Source organism: Salvelinus alpinus, chromosome 8 (genome assembly GCF_045679555.1).
Source record: "Salvelinus alpinus chromosome 8, SLU_Salpinus.1, whole genome shotgun sequence".
In the NCBI taxonomy this organism is placed as follows: domain Eukaryota; kingdom Metazoa; phylum Chordata; class Actinopteri; order Salmoniformes; family Salmonidae; genus Salvelinus; species Salvelinus alpinus.
The window spans coordinates 52,985,813-53,005,357 of record NC_092093.1 but is presented as its reverse complement, the minus strand read 5'-3'; the positions used below and the strand labels follow the sequence as shown (position 1 = coordinate 53,005,357).

General features: G+C 49.4%; 1 protein-coding gene across 2 annotated transcripts in view; it reads right to left on the bottom strand.

Moving 5' to 3' along the window:
- LOC139583267 (late secretory pathway protein AVL9 homolog) overlaps positions 1-19,421 on the bottom strand; it is a 42,633-nt gene extending 23,212 nt beyond the window's left edge. Inside the window, exons 1-11 of one of the 2 annotated variants that reach the window (XM_071414150.1) lie at positions 19,109-19,421; positions 11,790-11,910; positions 8,818-8,906; positions 7,799-7,870; positions 6,086-6,175; positions 5,511-5,577; positions 4,098-4,138; positions 2,150-2,188; positions 1,930-1,999; positions 989-1,498; positions 546-952 (exon numbers count right to left, since the gene is read on the bottom strand). In XM_071414150.1, coding sequence (XP_071270251.1) covers positions 546-952; positions 989-1,498; positions 1,930-1,999; positions 2,150-2,188; positions 4,098-4,138; positions 5,511-5,577; positions 6,086-6,175; positions 7,799-7,870; positions 8,818-8,906; positions 11,790-11,910; positions 19,109-19,192 — 1,590 coding nt within the window. In that variant the 5' untranslated portion in view covers positions 19,193-19,421. Of the gene's footprint in view, positions 1-545; positions 1,499-1,929; positions 2,000-2,149; positions 2,189-4,097; positions 4,139-5,510; positions 5,578-6,085; positions 6,176-7,798; positions 7,871-8,817; positions 8,907-11,789; positions 11,911-19,108 lie in introns of both variants that reach the window. The other variant, XM_071414149.1, reaches the window with a different exon arrangement.
- Positions 19,422-19,545: the final 124 nt, after the last annotated feature.

Sequence of the window (19,545 nt, the reverse complement as noted above, 5' to 3'; positions counted from 1 at the left end):
TAAATCGAGATATCAGGATGTTTTTCTACAATGACTAATAGATCAACCCCCACCCTGAAACTACAGAGGAACGATCAACCCCCACCCTGAAACTTCAGAGGAACGATCAACCCCCCCACCCTGAAACTTCAGAGGAACGATCAACCCCCCCACCCTGTAGCTTCAGAGGAACGATCAACCCCCCCCACCCTGAAACTTCAGAGGAACGATCAACCCCCCCACCCTGAAACTACAGAGGAACGATCAACCCCCCACCCTGAAACTACAGAGGAACGATCAACCCCCACCCTGAAACTACAGAGGAACGATCAACCCCCACCCTGAAACTACAGAGGAACGATCAACCCCCCACCCTGTAGCTTCAGAGGAACGATCAACCCCCACCCTGTAATGTTGCCGTGGCAACATGTAGGTGAATAATTAAAAAAACAGGTCAAGGTCTCTGTGGATTAGAAACACTGCTAGTTGATTGGTCGACGGTGAGAGAGATCTACAGATGCTGATAAAGAGCTTTCTAGTATATGCTGAACGGATGTGTTCGGTACCTTGGTGAAGATGGCGAGTGGCAGGCCATATTGGTCCTCTTCCAGTCCAGACACCAAGCCTTGAGAGACGGCTCCCTGGCCCCCTGGCCCTGCCGACAGGCCCTGAGAGACGGCTCCCTGGCCCCCTGGCCCTGCCGACAGGCCCTGAGAGACGGCTCCCTGGCCCCCTGGCCCTGCCGACAGGCCCTGAGAGACGGCTCCCTGGCCCCCTGGCCCTGCCGACAGGCCCTGAGAGACGGCTCCCTGGCCCCCTGCCGACAGGCCCTGAGAGACGGCTCCCTGGCCCCCTGGCCCTGCCGACAGGCCCTGAGAGACGGCTCCCTGGCCCCCTGCCGACAGGCCCTGAGAGACGGCTCCCTGGCCCCCTGGCCCTGCCGACAGGCCCTGAGAGACGGCTCCCTGGCCCCCTGCCGACAGGCCCTGAGAGACGGCTCCCTGGCCACCTGCCGACAGGCCCTGAGAGACGGCTCCCTGGCCCCCTGGCCCTGCCGACAGGCCCTGAGAGACGGCTCCCTGGCCCCCTGTCCCTGCCGACAGGCCCCGAGGCTGCACCGTGATGGGGATACCCGTCTCCGGGTGCTCCAGGGCCCCTGAACCCCCCGTCTCCGAGTCTCTAGTCCCTTCCTCCAAAACACTGGGATCCAGAGTCTCCCAGTCGCTCTCCGAGGAGTCCGGGGAAGTCCGGGAGGGGGGTTTCAGCTGGGTGTTCTCCCTAGCTGGGGTGCAGGTCTCTGGGGAAGGCGATGTCCTCTGTGAAGCCTTCACGGTGGAGGTGGTGTGGTCCTCTCCGAAGCCCTCCTCCCCCATTAGCTCCACGGTAGCGTTGGTGACGTCAGTGACGGAAACAGAGACCAACTCCTCCTCTGTCCCCGACACACAGTTTCCTATAGTGATATCCTCGCTGCTCTTGGGCCGGTAGTGGGAGGAGTCAGCCAGGCCGTGCTCTATCATACCTAGAGGACGGAACACAGCATACATGATATCCTGACCTATAGGACTCAATATGACCTTTGACCTTCAGTATGGGGGAAGAAGAATCCAACAAAGTGTGTACCAAATGGCACCCATATTCATTATATCACCCATATCCACCATACTCACGATATCACCCATATTCAATGTATCACCCATCTCCACCATATCACCCATCTCCACCATATCACCCAATCACAAATACTCAACAATATTCCCTATATCACCCATCTCCACCATATCACCCATCTCCACCATATCACCCATCTCCACCATATCACCCAATCACAAATACTCAACAATATTCCCTATATCACCCATCTCCACTGTATCACCCATCTCCACTGTATCACCCATAGGGATCTGGTCAAAAGTAGCGCACTACTGTATATAGGGAGTAGTGGACTCTCACCTGGGAACAGTGACAGTACGGTCATCAGAGCTCCTACTAGCCTGTTGACTGGAGACACGTAGAACAGGACCTGAGACGGGGGACATACACACAGTCATCTATCGGGAGCTAAAACACCTCCAGGGACTTATGATACGCTGTGCCATCTCGCTGTGAGTTCACCGTGTGTGGTAATGTCATTTGGTTGTGATATGCTGTCGCTGCTAAATCACGTGTTCACCTTCTTCTCCAGCAGAATCAGTTTGAAGAGGATCAGAACCTAAAGGGAGAGTTAAGGAAGCATGTCAGTTGAAGGGGAGAGTTAAGGAAGCATGTCAGAGAAGGGAAGAGTTAAGGAAGCATGTCAGAGAAGGGAATAGTTAAGGAAGCATGTCAGAGAAGGGGAGCGTTAAGGAAGCATGTCAGAGAAGGGGAGCGTTAAGGAAGCATGTCAGAGAAGGGGAGAGTTAAGGAAGCATGTCAGAGAAGGGGAGAGTTAAGGAAGCATGTCAGAGAAGGGGAGAGTTAAGGAAGCATGTCAGAGAAGGGGAGCGTTAAGGAAGCATGTCAGAGAAGGGGAGCGTTAAGGAAGCATGTCAGAGAAGGGAAGAGTTAAGGAAGCATGTCAGAGAAGGGGAGAGTTAAGGAAGCATGTCAGAGAAGGGAAGCATGTCAGAGAAGGGAAGAGTTAAGGAAGCATGTCAGAGAAGGGGAGAGTTAAGGAAGCATGTCAGAGAAGGGGAGAGTTAAGGAAGCATGTCAGAGAAGGGGAGAGTTAAGGAAGCATGTCAGAGAAGGGAAGAATGTCAGAGAAGGTAAGAGTTAAGGAAGCATGTCAGAGAAGGGGAGAGTTAAGGAAGCATGTCAGAGAAGGGAAGCATGTCAGAGAAGGGAAGAGTTAAGGAAGCATGTCAGAGAAGGGGAGAGTTAAGGAAGCATGTCAGAGAAGGGGAGAGTTAAGGAAGCATGTCAGAGAAGGGGAGAGTTAAGGAAGCATGTCAGAGAAGGGGAGAGTTAAGGAAGCATGTCAGAGAAGGGAAGAATGTCAGAGAAGGTAAGAGTTAAGGAAGCATGTCAGAGAAGGGGAGAGTTAAGGAAGCATGTCAGAGAAGGGGAGAGTTAAGGAAGCATGTCAGAGAAGGGAAGAGTTAAGGAAGCATGTCAGAGAAGGGGAGCAGTTAAGGAAGCATGTCAGAGAAGGCGAGGAGAGTTAAGGAAGCATGTCAGAGAAGGGGAGCGTTAAGGAAGCATGTCAGAGAAGGGGAGCGTTAAGGAAGCATGTCAGAGACGGGAAGAGTTAAGGAAGCATGTCAGAGAAGGGAAGAGTTAAGGAAGCATGTCAGAGAAGGGAAGAGTTAAGGAAGCATGTCAGAGAAGGGAAGAGTTAAGGAAGCATGTCAGAGAAGGGGAGCGTTAAGGAAGCATGTCAGAGAAGGGGAGAGTTAAGGAAGCATGTCAGAGAAGGGGAGAGTTAAGGAAGCATGTCAGAGAAGGGGAGAGTTAAGGAAGCATGTCAGAGAAGGGGAGAGTTAAGGAAGCATGTCAGAGAAGGGGAGCGTTAAGGAAGCATGTCAGAGAAGGGGAGAGTTAAGGAAGCATGTCAGTTGAAGGGGAGAGTTAAGGAACCATGTCAGAGAAGGGGAGAGTTAAGGAAGCATGTCAGAGAAGGGAAGAGTTAAGGAAGCATGTCAGAGAAGGGGAGAGTTAAGGAAGCATGTCAATTAAACCACAACAACGAAACTACAATCTTTGGCAGATGTTTCCAGGAGGATTTCCCAAATGGCACCCTACTCCGTTTATAGTGCACTACTCTAGATCCCATAGGGGCTACCGTTCGTCGGGCTACCGTTCGTCGGGCTACGGTTCGTCGGGCTACCGTTCGTCGGGCTACCGTTCGTCGGGCTACCGTTCGTCGGGCTACCGTTCGTCGGGCTACCGTTCGTCGGGCTACGGTTCGTCGGGCTACGGTTCGTCGGGCTACCGTTCGTCGGGCTACCGTTCGTCGGGCTACGGTTCGTCGGGCTACCGTTCTTCGGGCTACGGTTCGTCGGGCTACCGTTCTTCGGGCTACCGTTCTTCGGGGGCCTGGTCAAAAAGTAGTGCACTATATAGGGGCATAGGGTGCCATTTGGGACTCTCATTAAACCTTTACAAGTCATCCGCTTGCCTCAAAACACATTAAAATGTACCTTGTGTCGAAAGTGCAGTATTAAATCTCTTGGTGACATACCTGTCGGGAGAGAATGTGAAGAATGTGAAATTTGCCTCAGGGAGGACATTTCTATCACACGTGTGAACATGCGTCCCAAATTACACCCCACTCCCTATAGAGTGTAATACTTTTGACCAGAGCTCCATGCGCCCTATATAGGAAGTAGGGAGCCATTTGGTGCTCAACGTCATGATCTGAGAGAAGACCCCCCCCCCCCCCCACCCCCTGAAAAGATGCAGCCTGTTTCTGTAAGCTGGGTTCATCACCATAACAAGTGGCTCAATAGACACACGTGACGGACATCTTTCTATGGGCTAATCTAGGACATGTTAGAGGCTACAACAACAGACACCTGATCGCCCCACAGATGACCAGGTCCTATAGCCTAAAGCAGGGTCTAAAGCAGGGCCTAAAGCAGGGTCTAAAGCAGGGCCTAAAGCAGGGCCTAAAGCAGGGCCTAAAGCAGGGCCTAAAGCCTAAAGCAGGGTCTAAAGCAGGGCCTAAAGCAGGGCCTAAAGCAGGGCCTAAAGCCTAAAGCAGGGTCTAAAGCAGGGCCTAAAGCAGGGCCTAAAGCAGGGCCTAAAGCAGGGCCTAAAGCCTAAAGCAGGGTCTAAAGCAGGGCCTAAAGCAGGGCCTAAAGCCTAAAGCAGGGCCTAAAGCAGGGCCTAAAGCAGGGTCTAAAGCAGGGCCTATAGCAGGGTCTAAAGCAGGGTCTAAAGCAGGGTCTAAAGCAGGGTCTAAAGCAGGGTCTATAGCAGGGTCTATAGCAGGGTCTATAGCAGGGCCTAAAGCAGGGTCTAAAGCAGGGCCTAAAGCAGGGCCTAAAGCAGGGCCTAAAGCAGGGTCTAAAGCAGGGCCTAAAGCAGGGTCTAAAGCAGGGCCTAAAGCCTAAAGCAGGGCCTAAAGCCTAAAGCAGGGTCTAAAGCAGGGCCTAAAGCAGGGCCTATAGCAGGGCCTAAAGCAGGGTCTAAAGCCTAAAGCAGGGCCTAAAGCAGGGCCTAAAGCAGGGCCTAAAGCAGGGCCTAAAGCAGGGCCTAAAGCAGGGTCTATAGCAGGGTCTATAGCAGGGTCTAAAGCAGGGTCTAAAGCAGGGTCTATAGCAGGGTCTATAGCAGGGCCTATAGCAGGGCCTAAAGCAGGGCCTAAAGCAGGGCCTAAAGCAAGGTCTAAAGCAAGGTCTAAAGCAGGGTCTATATCAGGGTCTAAAGCAAGGTCTAAAGCAAGGTCTAAAGCAGGGCCTAAAGCAGGGCCTAAAGCAGGGCCTAAAGCAGGGTCTAAAGCAGGGCCTAGAGCAGGGTCTAGAGCAGGGTCTAGAGCAGGGTCTAGAGCAGGGTCTATGAAAGGAATGGGGTGCCATTTGAAGCCAGGGAGAATGGCAGAACAGTTTTACCCAGGAACACTTGGGATCCCTCTAGAGCTGTCCCTCTCAGAGAGCTGTTCATGTGTTCATACAACTCCTACAGACGGAGAGAGAGAGAAAGAGAGGGGGGAGAAAGAGAGCGAAAGAGGGGGTAGAGAGAGAAAGGGAGAGGGGGGGGGGGTAGAGAGAGAAAGAGGGGGTAGAGAGAGAGGGGGAGAAAGAGAGAGAAAGAGGGGGTAGAGAGAGAAATGGAGAGAGGGGGTAGAGAGAGAAAGAGGGGGGAGAGAGAGAAAGAGGGGGGAGAGAGAGAAAGAGAGGGGGGAGAAAGAGAGAGAAAGAGGGGGTAGATAGAGAGGGGGAGAAAGAGAGAGAAAGAGGGGGTAGAGAGAGAAAGGGAGAGAGGGGGGTGGAAGAGAGAGAAAGAGGGAGGGAGAGAGAGGAGAGAGAGAGAGAGGGGGGAGAAAGAGAGCGAGAGAACCGGTAAGACAAGATTCTAAGTTCAATGTTCCACAAACACACAAGGTCACACATCTTGGAATAAAGTGATTCAAGCCTTTGGTGATGAAACATTTGACGGTGAAAGAGAGTTGACTGGAAACACTCACCTTCAATATAGATATCTGTGAGAAGTCTTTCTCCTCAAAGTAGGCGTGTGTGATGAGCTGTAGTTTAGCTTGGAGGAGACCGTACAGAGGCTGGGGAAGAAGGACACCATTGACTAAGTGAAGGGTAGTCACCAGTAGTCTATCATTCAAAACGGAATAATGGCTGATTTCACCAATGTTCAACTTCACAGGCTCATTAGAAAGAAAAAAATTGAGCTATATTTAATTAATATTATTATATATATATATAAATAATATTTTATTATTTTATTCCAGGAGGCTATGAGGCTTGGTCTGCGTTCTGCGTTTATGTGAGGAAGAGAACCAACGTCTCCCTACTGAGTCCTGAACAGAAACAGCTGTGCTAGGCCGGGGGTGTACGGACAGAGAGGAGGCTGTCCACTGACCCAGGGGTCGGGGGTCATAGAGGGCCGGGGGTGTACGGACAGAGAGGAGGCTGTCCACTGACCCAGGGGGTCATAGAGGGTCGGGGGTCATAGAGGGCCGGGGTGTACGGACAGAGGAGGCTGTCCACTGACCCAGGGGTCATAGAGGGACGGGGGTCATAGAGGGTCGGGGTGTACGGACAGAGAGGAGGCTGTCCACTGACCCAGGGGTCATAGAGGGTCGGGGGTCATAGAGGGTCGGGGTGTACGGACAGAGAGGAGGCTGTCCACTGACCCAGGGGTCATAGAGGGTCGGGGGTCATAGAGGGCCGGGGTGTACGGACAGAGGAGGCTGTCCATTGACCCAGGGGTCATAGAGGGACGGGGGTCATAGAGGGTCGGGGTGTACGGACAGAGAGGAGGCTGTCCACTGACCCAGGGGTCATAGAGGGTCGGGGGTGTACGGACAGAGAGGAGGCTGTCCACTGATCCAGGGGTCGGGGGTCATAGAGGGCCGGGGTGTACAGACAGAGAAGAGGCTGTCCACTGACCCAGGGGTCATAGAGGGTCGGGGGTCATAGAGGGTCGGGGTGTACGGACAGAGAGGAGGCTGTCCACTGACCCAGGGGTCATAGAGGGTCGGGGGTGTACGGACAGAGAGGAGGCTGTCCACTGATCCAGGGGTCGGGGGTCATAGAGGGCCGGGGTGTACGGACAGAGAAGAGGCTGTCCACTGACCCAGGGGTCATAGAGGGTCGGGGGTCATAGAGGGTCGGGGTGTACGGACAGAGAGGAGGCTGTCCACTGACCCAGGGGTCATAGAGGGTCGGGGGTCATAGAGGGTCGGGGGTGTATGGACAGAGAGGAGGCTGTCCACTGACCCAGGGGTCATAGAGGGTCGGGGGTCATAGAGGGTCGGGGGTGTATGGACAGAGAGGAGGCTGTCCACTGACCCAGGGGTCATAGAGGGTCGGGGGTCATAGAGGGTCGGGGGTGTATGGACAGAGAGGAGGCTGTCCACTGACCCAGGGGTCATAGTGTGACTTTCCATAGAGCGATCCCCACCCTTCTCTCCCTCCTTGTCACATCAGGACACTCACCACTCGACTGAGGACACACACACACTCACCACTTCGACTGAGGACACACACACACACACACACACACACACACACACACACACACACACACACACACACACACACACACACACACACACACACACACACACACACACACACACACACACACACACACACACACACACACACACACACACACACACACACACACACACACACACACACACACACACACACACTCTCACCACTTGACTGAGAACACACACACTCTTCTGGACCGTCTCCCTGGTGACATCAGCCAGTCGGACCTTCAGGGACTGAAAAACAAAAACAACAAAACACTTTGATGTCTAATGACCTAATGACACGTCAGGAAACAGTCAGGAAACAGCCAGGAAACAGTCAGGAAACAGTCAGGAAACAGTCAGGAAACAGTCAGGAAACAGAACCACAGAGAAATGAGTATAGACTCTACTCTGTAGTACAGTGGTCCAGCTGGTAGAGACTCTACTCTGTTGACCAGCTGGTAGAGACTCTACTCTGTTGACCAGCTGGTAGAGACTCTACTCTGTTGACCAGCTGGTAGAGACTCTACTCTGTAGTACAGTGGTCCTCTGCTGACCAGCTGGTATAGACTCTACTCTGTTGACCAGCTGGTATAGACTCTACTCTGTTGACCAGCTGGTAGAGACTCTACTCTATAGTACAGTGGTCCTCTGCTGACCAGCTGGTATAGACTCTACTCTGTTGACCAGCTGGTATAGACTCTACTCTATAGTACAGTGGTCCTCTGTTGACCAGCTGGTAGAGACTCTACTCTGTTGACCAGCTGGTATAGACTCTACTCTGTAGTACAGTGGTCCTCTGTTGACCAGCTGGTAGAGACTCTACTCTGTTGACCAGCTGGTAGAGACTCTACTCTGTTGACCAGCTGGTAGAGACTCTACTCTGTTGACCAGCTGGTAGAGACTCTACTCTGTTGACCAGCTGGTAGAGACTCTACTCTGTTGACCAGCTGGTAGAGACTCTACTCTGTTGACCAGCTGGTAGAGACTCTACTCTGTTGACCAGCTGGTAGAGACTCTACTCTGTTGACCAGCTGGTAGAGACTCTACTCTGTTGACCAGCTGGTAGAGACTCTACTCTGTTGACCAGCTGGTAGAGACTCTACTCTGTTGACCAGCTGGTAGAGACTCTACTCTGTTGACCAGCTGGTAGAGACTCTACTCTGTTGACCAGAGTAGAGACATGAGGGGGAACCAACCTTAGCTTCTATTTGGCGATAGCAGGAGACGCCGTACACACACTTCATATCTGCCCCAGCGAGAGGAGGGAGGTGGAAGAACACGGTGTCTGAGAAAACAAAAACAACAAAATCACATCATTGGCTGCCATTTTCCAAGAACGGTCTACCTGCAATAACATGTGGTTGTTTTCCCTACTAAACGTTGATGAATGCACTGCCTGTAAGTCGCTCCAGATAAGAGTCTGCTAAATGACTCAAACGTAAAAAATGTAGCTAAGCAACATCTCTCTCTGATCTGAGATCTGTTGTAACATGGTCCTTAGTTAATTAGCCAAACAAACAAAAAACGTCAACAGCAATTTCAGCACTAGCAAATGAATTACACATTAGTAGCGACTAAAGATGACTCAGTGAGCATCTGTTGTTTGTAGCGACTAAAGATGACTCTGAAAATAACTTGTTATCTTCCCTCTGTTGTTGTAATCAGCACCAAAACATCGTTAGCCTTACGGACCTGTAAATAATAACTGTCAAATGTTTGAAAATCACATCCTCAATAAACTGATGGGATGGAGGAAGGAGCACGTGATTCCAAACATTTGACAGTTATTACAGTTACATAAGGCTTCCGCAATGACGCTGTCGGTGTGATCCAGGAGTCAGGATGTTTTGGTACGAATTACAACAACAACAACAGAGGGGGAAGATGATAACATTAGAAAGGCGTCCACTAGACTACATCTGTAATGGATCATGTGGATGTATACGAGGATCTATGGACGTGTCATTCAATTAGATCAGAGAATCTGGGGTTTGGACTTGGATCAGGAGGCCAGTGGCCATGACGACGGTAAGAGACGGAGTGGTTTTTCTAATGTTGCTAAGGCATCCTCCCTCTCAGAGCTACAGTCAGGGAAACAGACTGCAACCAAGGACCCGTCTCCGTGACTGCAACCAAGGACCCGTCTCCGTGACTGCAACCAACGACACGTCTCCGTGACTGCAACCAAGGACCCGTCTCCGTGACTGCAACCAACGACACGTCTCCGTGACTGCAACCAACGACACGTCTCCGTGACTGCAACCAACGACCCGTCTCCGTGACTGCAACCAACGACCCGTCTCCGTGACTGCAACCAAGGACCCGTCTCCGTGACTGCAACCAAGGACCCGTCTCCGTGACTGCAACCAAGGACCCGTCTCCGTGACTGCAACCAAGGACACGTCTCCGTGACTGCAACCAAGGACACGTCTCCGTGACTGCAACCAAGGACCCGTCTCCGTGACTGCAACCAACGACACGTCTCCGTGACTGCAACCAACGACACGTCTCCGTGACTGCAACCAACGACCCGTCTCCGTGACTGCAACCAACGACCCGTCTCCGTGACTGCAACCAACGACCCGTCTCCGTGACTGCAACCAACGACCCGTCTCCGTGACTGCAACCAAGGACACGTCTCCGTGACTGCAACCAAGGACCCGTCTCCGTGACTGCAACCAAGGACCCGTCTCCGTGACTACAACCAAGGACCCGTCTCCGTGACTACAACCAAGGACCCGTCTCCGTGACTACAACCAAGGACCCGTCTCCGTCAGCAACAAGGCCAGAGACAGGTCGGGGCAGACAGACTAGACGGCCCAGTACAGCTAGCTCTGGTCCCGGGCGTTACTCGCGGCTTGCTGACCCTGAGCCTTTAGCGTCAGCAAGCAGCACGTAACACCCTGGACCAGAGCAACAGCACAGCCAAGGACATATGAAGAGCCACAGCTGTAGTCTACTAGCTTCCTCTCCTCAGCAGCACGATGCACTGCTCTACTCCCATGAACTGTGCCATCCCATGTATGAGTCTGTCTCATGTTGTCGTTGCTTCTATAGCCCGACTGCACTGCAGTGAATCACTAATCCCTAATGAAAATGTACAGCGTGAGTGAGGTTCATGCACCCGGCCAACAAGCAGCCAGTGAATCACTCACAGACGACACTACAGGGCCTACAGTGTAAAACATGGAATAGGTGAGGACTTGTACAGTACAGAGATTATTTCAAATCTGGTTCTACACATACCGGAGTGTAGTTAAACTAATCATTTTTACTAATACAGATGTAGGCCATATGTATAACACAGACTTCATATCTATAATATTGTTCAGCTTTCGCATCTTACTAGGGCTAACCGTTACATATCCACTTGAAAGAAATGGATGTGTTGCATAATATTACTGTGAATCGAGTCCATTCTCTCCCACTGTACTGCTTATCAACAGGACCAGGTCAGTAGCAGACCAAAAGGAAAATCAGATCACATGATGAGTGACTGCTAACTAGCTAACGGCCCGGCCCGTCGGGCCTCAGTGACATCATGAACAACAGAAGGAGGCTTGCCAAGATGGAGTGCCTCAAGGCAACACTACCCAGCAGAACAACAGTCACACGCTGCACCACAGCTAGTCTATATGACCTAACTAGCTTTAAAAACTCTCCTTTCCAACATTAATTCCTGCTGATTTCACATACTAACATGAGCACTGCAGTAGCCCAGTTAGGCTAAGCCAAACATGATGACGAAGCTGTTCATTTTTTCCCACAGAGGTAATGATGACTCATCATCAGCAGATTTATTTGACCCTTATTTTAGCAGGTAAGGTGTCTGAGACGTGATAACAGAGTCTCAAACGGGGTGAAGACGGCGGGGCTAAATGTGACAGTAGACTCATTATTAAACTGTCAGGAGCGGTGTAGTAACACAGGTAGGAGCGATGGAAAGATGGAATGATGGGGAAAGAAAAAAATAGGAAGTATCTGGTTGTGTCCCAAATTGCACCCTATGGGCCCTGGTCAAAAGGTAGTGCACTATAAAAGTAAGTGTGCCATTTGGTTTTTATGTAAAGGTTAGGGTCAGGGGTCAGGGTTTTATGTACCTTCTTGGTAGTTGTGTGCTCCGTCAGGCAGGGTTAAGGGTCAGGGTAAAGGTCAGGGTGTTATTTACCTTCTTGGTAGTTGTGTGCTCCGTCAGGCAGGGCAAGGAAAGGCAGGTACTTCCACTCCTCAGGCAGGTTGTTGCTGTCATGGCCCTCCTCAGGGATGAGGGGAGGGTAGGAGTATTCCACCTGAGGAAGAGAGAGAAAACACTGCAGATGTCAGCACCTACAAACCAGTCAATAGAAACCAGCACCTACAAACCAGTCCATAGAAACCAGCACCTAGAAACCAGTCCATAGAAACCAGCACCTAGAAACCAGTCCATAGAAACCAGCACCTACAAACCAGTCCATAGAAACCAGCACCTACAAACCAGTCCATAGAAACCAGCACCTACAAACCAGTCCATAGAAACCAGCACCTACAAACCAGTCCATAGAAACCAGTCCATAGAAACCAGCACCTAGAAACCAGCACCCAGAAAACAGCACCTAGAAACCAGTCCATAGAAACCAGCACCTAGAAACCAGTCCCTAGAAACCAGCACCTACAAACCGGTCCATAGAAACCAGCCCCTAGAAACCACTCCTTAGAAACCAGCCCCTAGAAACCAGCACCCAGAAACCAGTCCATAGAAACCAGCACCTAGAAACCAGCACCTAGAAACCAGCACCCAGAAACCAGTCCATAAAAACCAGCACCTAGAAACCAGTCCATAGAAACCAGCACCTAGAAACCAGTCCATAGAAACCAGCACCTAGAAACCTGTCCATAGAAACCAACACCCAGAAACCAGTCCATAGAAACCAGCACCTACAAACCAGACCATAGAAACCAGCACCTACAAACCAGTCCATAGAAACCAGCACCCAGAAACCAGTCCATAGAAACCAGTCCATAGAAACCAGCACCTAGAAACCAGCACCTAGAAACCAGTCCCTAGAAACCAGTCCCTAGAAACCAGTCCCTAGAAACCAGCACCCAGAAACCAGCACCCAGAAACCAGCACCTAGAAACCAGCACCCAGAAACCAGCCCCTAGAAACCAGCCCCTAGAAACCAGCCCCTAGAAACCAGCACCCAGAAACCAGCACCTAGAAACCAGCACCCAGAAACCAGTCCCTAGAAACCAGCACCCAGAAACCACGAGGGAGTGTAGAGTCAAGACAACACGCGGGAGTGCACAGTCAGGACAACACGCGGGAGTGCACAGTCAGGACAACACGCGGGAGTGCACAGTCAGGACAACACGCGGGAGTGCACAGTCAGGACAACACGCGGGAGTGCACAGTCAGGACAACACGCGGGAGTGCACAGTCAGGACAACACGCGGGAGTGCACAGTCAGGACAACACGCGGGAGTGCACAGTCAGGACAACACGCGGGAGTGCACAGTCAGGACAACACGCGGGAGTGCAGAGTGAAGACAACACGAGGGAGTGCAGAGTCAAGACAACACGAGGGAGTGCAGAGTCAAGACAACACGAGGGAGTGCAGAGTCAGGACAACACGAGGGAGTGCAGAGTCAGGACAACACGAGGGAGTGCAGAGTCAGGACAACACGAGGGAGTGCAGAGTCAGGACAACACGAGGGAGTGCAGAGTCAGGACAACACGCGGGAGTGCAGAGTCAGGACAACACGCGGGAGTGCAGAGTCAGGACAACACGCGGGAGTGCAGAGTCAGGACAACACGCGGAAGTGCAGAGTCAGGACAACACGCGGGAGTGCAGAGTCAGGACAACACGCGGGAGTGCAGAGTCAGGACAAGACGCGGGAGTGCAGAGTCAGGACAAGACGCGGGAGTGCAGAGTCAGGACAAGACGCGGGAGTGCATAGTCAGGACAACACGCGGGAGTGCATAGTCAGGACAACACGCGGGAGTGCAGAGTCAGGACAACACGCGGGAGTGTAGAGTCAGGACAACACGCGGGAGTGTAGAGTCAGGACAACACGCGGGAGTGCAGAGTCAGGACAACACGCGGGAGTGCAGAGTCCGGACAACACGCGGGAGTGCAGAGTCCGGACAACACGCGGGAGTGCAGAGTCCGGACAACACGCGGGAGTGCAGAGTCCGGACAACACGCGGGAGTGCAGAGTCCGGACAACACGCGGGAGTGCAGAGTCCGGACAACACGCGGGAGTGCAGAGTCCGGACAACACGCGGGAGTGCAGAGTCCGGACAACACGCGGGAGTGCAGAGTCAGGACAACACGCGGGAGTGCAGAGTCAGGACAACACGCGGGAGTGCAGAGTCAGGACAACACGCGGGAGTGTAGAGTCAGGACAACACGCGGGAGTGTAGAGTCAGGACAACACGCGGGAGTGTAGAGTCAGGACAACACAAGGGAGTGTAGAGTCAGGACAACACGAGGGAGTGTAGAGTCAGGACAACACGAGGGAGTGTAGAGTCAGGACAACACGCGGGAGTGTAGAGTCAGGACAACACGCGGGAGTGTAGAGTCAGGACAACATGCGGGAGTGTAGAGTCAGGACAACACGAGGGAGTGCACAGTCAGGACAACATGCATAACAGCAGCCCAGATGAAGAGGGCTATTCACAATGGTCTGATCATCATATGACTATGAGTCACAGAAGCCTCTGGATAAAGTACTGAACATGTTCAAGGTCCTGTAATGAACTCAGCTGTTCACAATCTAGTTAAACAAGAAGCCTGTCTCCGGAGAAGAAAAGTCAAACAGCCATAACCTTGGCAAATAGTAAATAATTGTTAACGAACGATGTGCTGTACTGTCAGGCAACATTAGCTACATAAATTCCATTGCTGCTGTGCAAGATTGATTTGTGAAAACTGTAGGCTAGAACAAACTATATTTTTGCGGTTCAGTAAAGGTAATAACATAACTGAGTGTCCCAATTGGCACCCCATCCCCTATATAGCGCACTACTTTTGACCAAGGCTAAGGACTACATGGGGAATAGGGTGCTTATTTGGCATGCAGGCCAGATATGGGAGAACACATTGCAGTAATAGAAACTGGGTCGTTCCATGTCATTTCAGCAAACCACAGATCCACCATTTCAGATTGTTCTGAACTAGTTCCTCAGTTAGAAAAATATAAAAGATTAGCATTCCCGCAATATTATTTTGTTGAAATTGCACCCAAATAGCCTCTTTTAATTTACAGGATTCACATAATATATATATATAAATATATTATAGTACCTAACATCCAAACATCATCCTACCAATGACAGACGTAAGGAATCCAAAGAAAAAGGTCCTAAGCCACCCACAGACCACCCCACATCAGCAAACGGCTCACCTCAGGGGTGAGTGCTTAGTCCCCTTTGAGCTGTTCTTGCCAAAATATGGACTTGGTTTTTTACATAATAGGGCTATCTTCTATATACCACCCCTACCTTGTCACAACACAACTGATTGGCTCAAATGCATTAAGGAAAGAAATTCCACAATTTAACAAGGCACACCTGTTAATTGAAATGCATTCCAGGTGAATACCTCATGAAGCTGGTTGAGAGAATGCCAAGACTATGCAAAGCTGTCATCAAGATAAAGGGTGTTAACTTTGAAGAATATCAAATATATTTTTATTTGTTTGACACTTGTTTTGGTTACTACATGATTCCATATGTGTTATTTCATAGTTTTGATGTCTTCACTATTATTCTACAATGTAGAAAATAGTAAAAATAAATAAAAAACATTGAGTAGGTGTGTCCAAACTTTTGATTGGTGCTGCTCTCCTCCACGATTGCACATTCAGCAAATCCCCAGCAGAGGGAGTTCCCTTTGAATCCATTTTCCTATTCACTGTGTTGGTGGTGCTCATAATATGTATCATACCTTCTGAATTAGCAGAACCCACTCTGGACATTCAATGTACTTGTAGATTAGTCTATAATGTTCCACTCAATGTCTTAAAATTAACTAAACTAAGTTAGTTAATGTCTTAAACAATGTCTTAAAATTAACTAAATCAAAAAAAGTACTTTAAAATGTGAAAAATTGCATTTTAGAATCTAGACATATTCCATACATCTGTAGCACACTATAAGGAGTATAACGACTCCAAGGTGTTGTCTGTATCATGTACGCTTCACACATCATAGAGTCTGACAGTATAACGACTCCAAGGTGTTGTCACGGTTCACACATCATAGAGTCTGACAGGAGGCATGTACAGGTCTAAAAAGGGACTAAAATCATCATGATTTTCAACAAAAAAAATTGTTTGTGATACATAAGTAAAAAGCATGTAATGTGAGAATTGTATGTGAGAATTGCCAAGATAATCGGAGAGACCTATGTTGGCATGGATTGCTGGCTCTATGGCTCCTGACGGGAAGGGTACTTAGAAATAACCTAGAAACTGTTCTAGGAACAGAAACTAACAGAGCCTAATACAAATTGAATTGAAGAATAATAATTTGTCCAGTCTGTGGTTGCAGAAGCAGAACAGGAACTAGCCTAGCGCCTGCCGTTTATAAAGGCTCATGTGCATGAACATACAACAAGGCCTTTGGGCAAATTGTGTTTGTTGAAAACATATGTGCGGTGAATCTCCCCATTCATTCTTTATTGCGTACCTCAGAAGGGATAGTCCCTACTCTCTTCAGAAGCTCTGTAGATAATTATTATTGTAATACACTTGAGGTATTATCTTGTCCCTGTTCATTTCCTGACTGAATGAGCAGGTTAACTCTTTCTACATGCATGCAAACACACACACACACGACCTTTCAGTAGGTTAACTACCAGGCGTAAACACTGCCCTTGTAGTCCATCGTGTCTGTCAAGCTCTCCTTAACATTTGTCAAATGACTCACTAAACTTTGTGGCTAATCCTTGAAACCAAAACCACAGTGACAACAACATTGCAGGCAGTGACTGTGTGTATAGATGTATTTTGGATTTGCGTATGATACGTTCTTTAATAACAGTCACAGGACTGAGGGGATATAGGCTAGCAGTACAAACATCGGCACGTTGAAATAAAACCTCTGGCCAAGAGCGAGGAAATTAGCCGTGGGGAGATAAGATCTCATGTCAGGGAAAAGTGCACATTAATACTGATTATTATTACATTTCAGTAATTGACATTGACTGTAGTTCTTCACAATATAGCATGACCATGCACTTATAATAATGCTTGGTACACCAACAAATGGCCTGTCCCATCTGTGCTGGTTTATAAAACAAGTGATCAGTGACTACCAGGCAGTAGTGTCTCGTCAGCCAACCACTTGTGGGTTGAACAGAACAGAGTCATTCCATTTCAAAAAGCACAAGAAACAGGATTTCAACACCCACCAGCTCAGAATGTTCTGAAATCGTTTCCCCCCCCGTTTTTTCTGTAGATAGAAACAGATAAGATTAGCATTCGTGAAACATTTGTTTCATTAAAATATAATATGATCTCAGAGGATTTAAGCTAATTGAGTGCACCCACATTGGCCATTTAAACTGATAGGATTCATATCATCTTTAATAAATATAGTACCTAACATCCAATTTGGGTGGTAATTCTTCATAACAATGAGACGAGGAAACCCATAAAATGATCAATAGCCACCCACAGGACCCCCCCCCCCCCCCGCCACACACCAATCACATCCCAACAACCAGTATAGAGTATCAGATCTATGTCTGACAAGTAGTAGGAAGCTGCTGCTTGGATTATTGCTTCTTCAACCTTTGTAATGTGCTCCCTGTGAATCTAGTGATGTTTTTTCCCCTCCCTGTTCTCTTAAAAACCCCAATGCATCAACCCAACGCACCTTGAATAGTCCAAAGAGTGGCAGCTCTCTGAAAAAGGGCCATCTTTAAATGGTGCAATTCTCATATGAAGACTTTTCTTACGAGTTGAAAACCTCGATGGGAGAAATGGGCTAGTGACTGAAATGTTGTGACAACCCTAATCAAGTAATACACTTATAAACCATTGCATGGCAGTCATATGTAGTGTGATTAGTGACATTTACCAGTAAACCCAACACAATACTATTACCATTGCAAAACACTATACAGTGTGTGGGACTTTTATACCATAGAAAAGCATTAGAGACCACGACATTGAAGCCATTAGAACTGCAGTAGCCTAATGGTTTGCGTATTCACCAATTACCAGGAATGGTATAACTAATCCAGACCTTTTTAAAATGGAACAAACCACACACAAAGGTGCCGTTTCATGGACACAATTAAGCCTAAGAACAAACTGTCTAGCTTAAAAAAAAAAATGTATTCAACATTTATTTAACTGGGCAAATCAGTTACGAACAAATTCTTATTTACAATGACAGCCTACCGGGGAACAGCAGAACGACAGATGTTTACCTTGTCACCTCGGGGATTCGGTTACTGGCCCAACCACCACAAGGCTACCTGCCCAACCGAAAGGCTACCTGCCCAACCACAAGGCTATCTGCCCAACCACAAGGCTACCTGCCCAACCACAAGGTTACCTGCCCAACCACAAGGTTACCTGCCCAACCACAAGGTTACCTGCCCAACCACAAGGCTACCTGCCCAACCACAAGGCTACCTGCCCAACCACAAGGCTACCTGCCCAACCACAAGGCTACCTGCCCAACCACAAGGCTACCTGCCCAACCACAAGGCTATCTGCCCAACCACAAGGCTACCTGCCCAACCACAAGGTTACCTGCCCAACCACAAGGCTACCTGCCCAACCACAAGGCTACCTGCCCAACCACAAGGCTACCTGCCCAACCACAAGGTTACCTGCCCAACCACAAGGCTACCTGCCCAACCACAAGGCTACCTGCCCAACCACAAGGCTACCTGCCCAACCACAAGGCTACCTGCCCAACCACAAGGAAAAACATGTGATCCATGTCATAAACACAAGAGATCTATTGATCGTTTTATTAGATTCCTCGTGTCTTCCTCGTTGTTAGGAAGAATTATGTTCCCAAATCGGATGTTAGGTACAATATTTATTGAAGATGAAATCAATCCTATAAATTCAAATGGCCAATTTGGGTGCAATCAATCAGTTACATTCTTCTCAGAGATAAAATAATGTGTCAGGAATGCTCATCTTATCTATTTCTAACTACAGAAACGATTTCAAAACAATCTGAGATTGTGAGTACATGGCTTGTTGAAATTACGTGGAATAACCCAACAGCAAAGGTCCCTGTCTGGATTGTTGTTACTGGTGCTGGTCAGTCAAATAACTAAATAGTTCATTCACTCACACCCCCAGCCATTACCCAATGCTCTGCTTGACGCATAGTGTAGCCTCCTAGTCGGAGCAGCTCTCCACTCTATTCTGCTAATAGTTGCCTGGGCAGCCGCTATGGGCAGCCACTAGTGTGCTTTATGGATCTCCACTGCCCAGGCTACCTAGTTAGCATGCCTCACGAGATTGACGTACCTGACAGCCTTTCTTGTGGTGAAATCCGACTACCACGATATGTAACACGGGTCCTTTGAGTTCCTCTTTGCCATTCAACTCCATGGCCCCCGATATTTGGGTAGTTATGTGTTGTTTTCCACTTTTGAGAGACCCAATGTAAACAGCGTTGAAATGAACGGGCGCTGCTCTTGGTGTTTCTTGAATCGACGTCCGCAGTTACACAATCAACCCAAGGGATTTTCTCTTCCGCCTCGTCTGTTCCAGTAGTGGGATGACGTCCCTCAAAATGAAGCGCCACCGCTTGGGCATGACTCTTTTATGATTGTTTTTTATCCACCGAATCAATAATCCCATTCTGTTTGGGCTGCATCAAATCAGTGAATGTATAATTCCTTGTACATATTAATTGACCATAGTCATAATGAAAACGACCCCAGTGCTTGGATACAATAAAA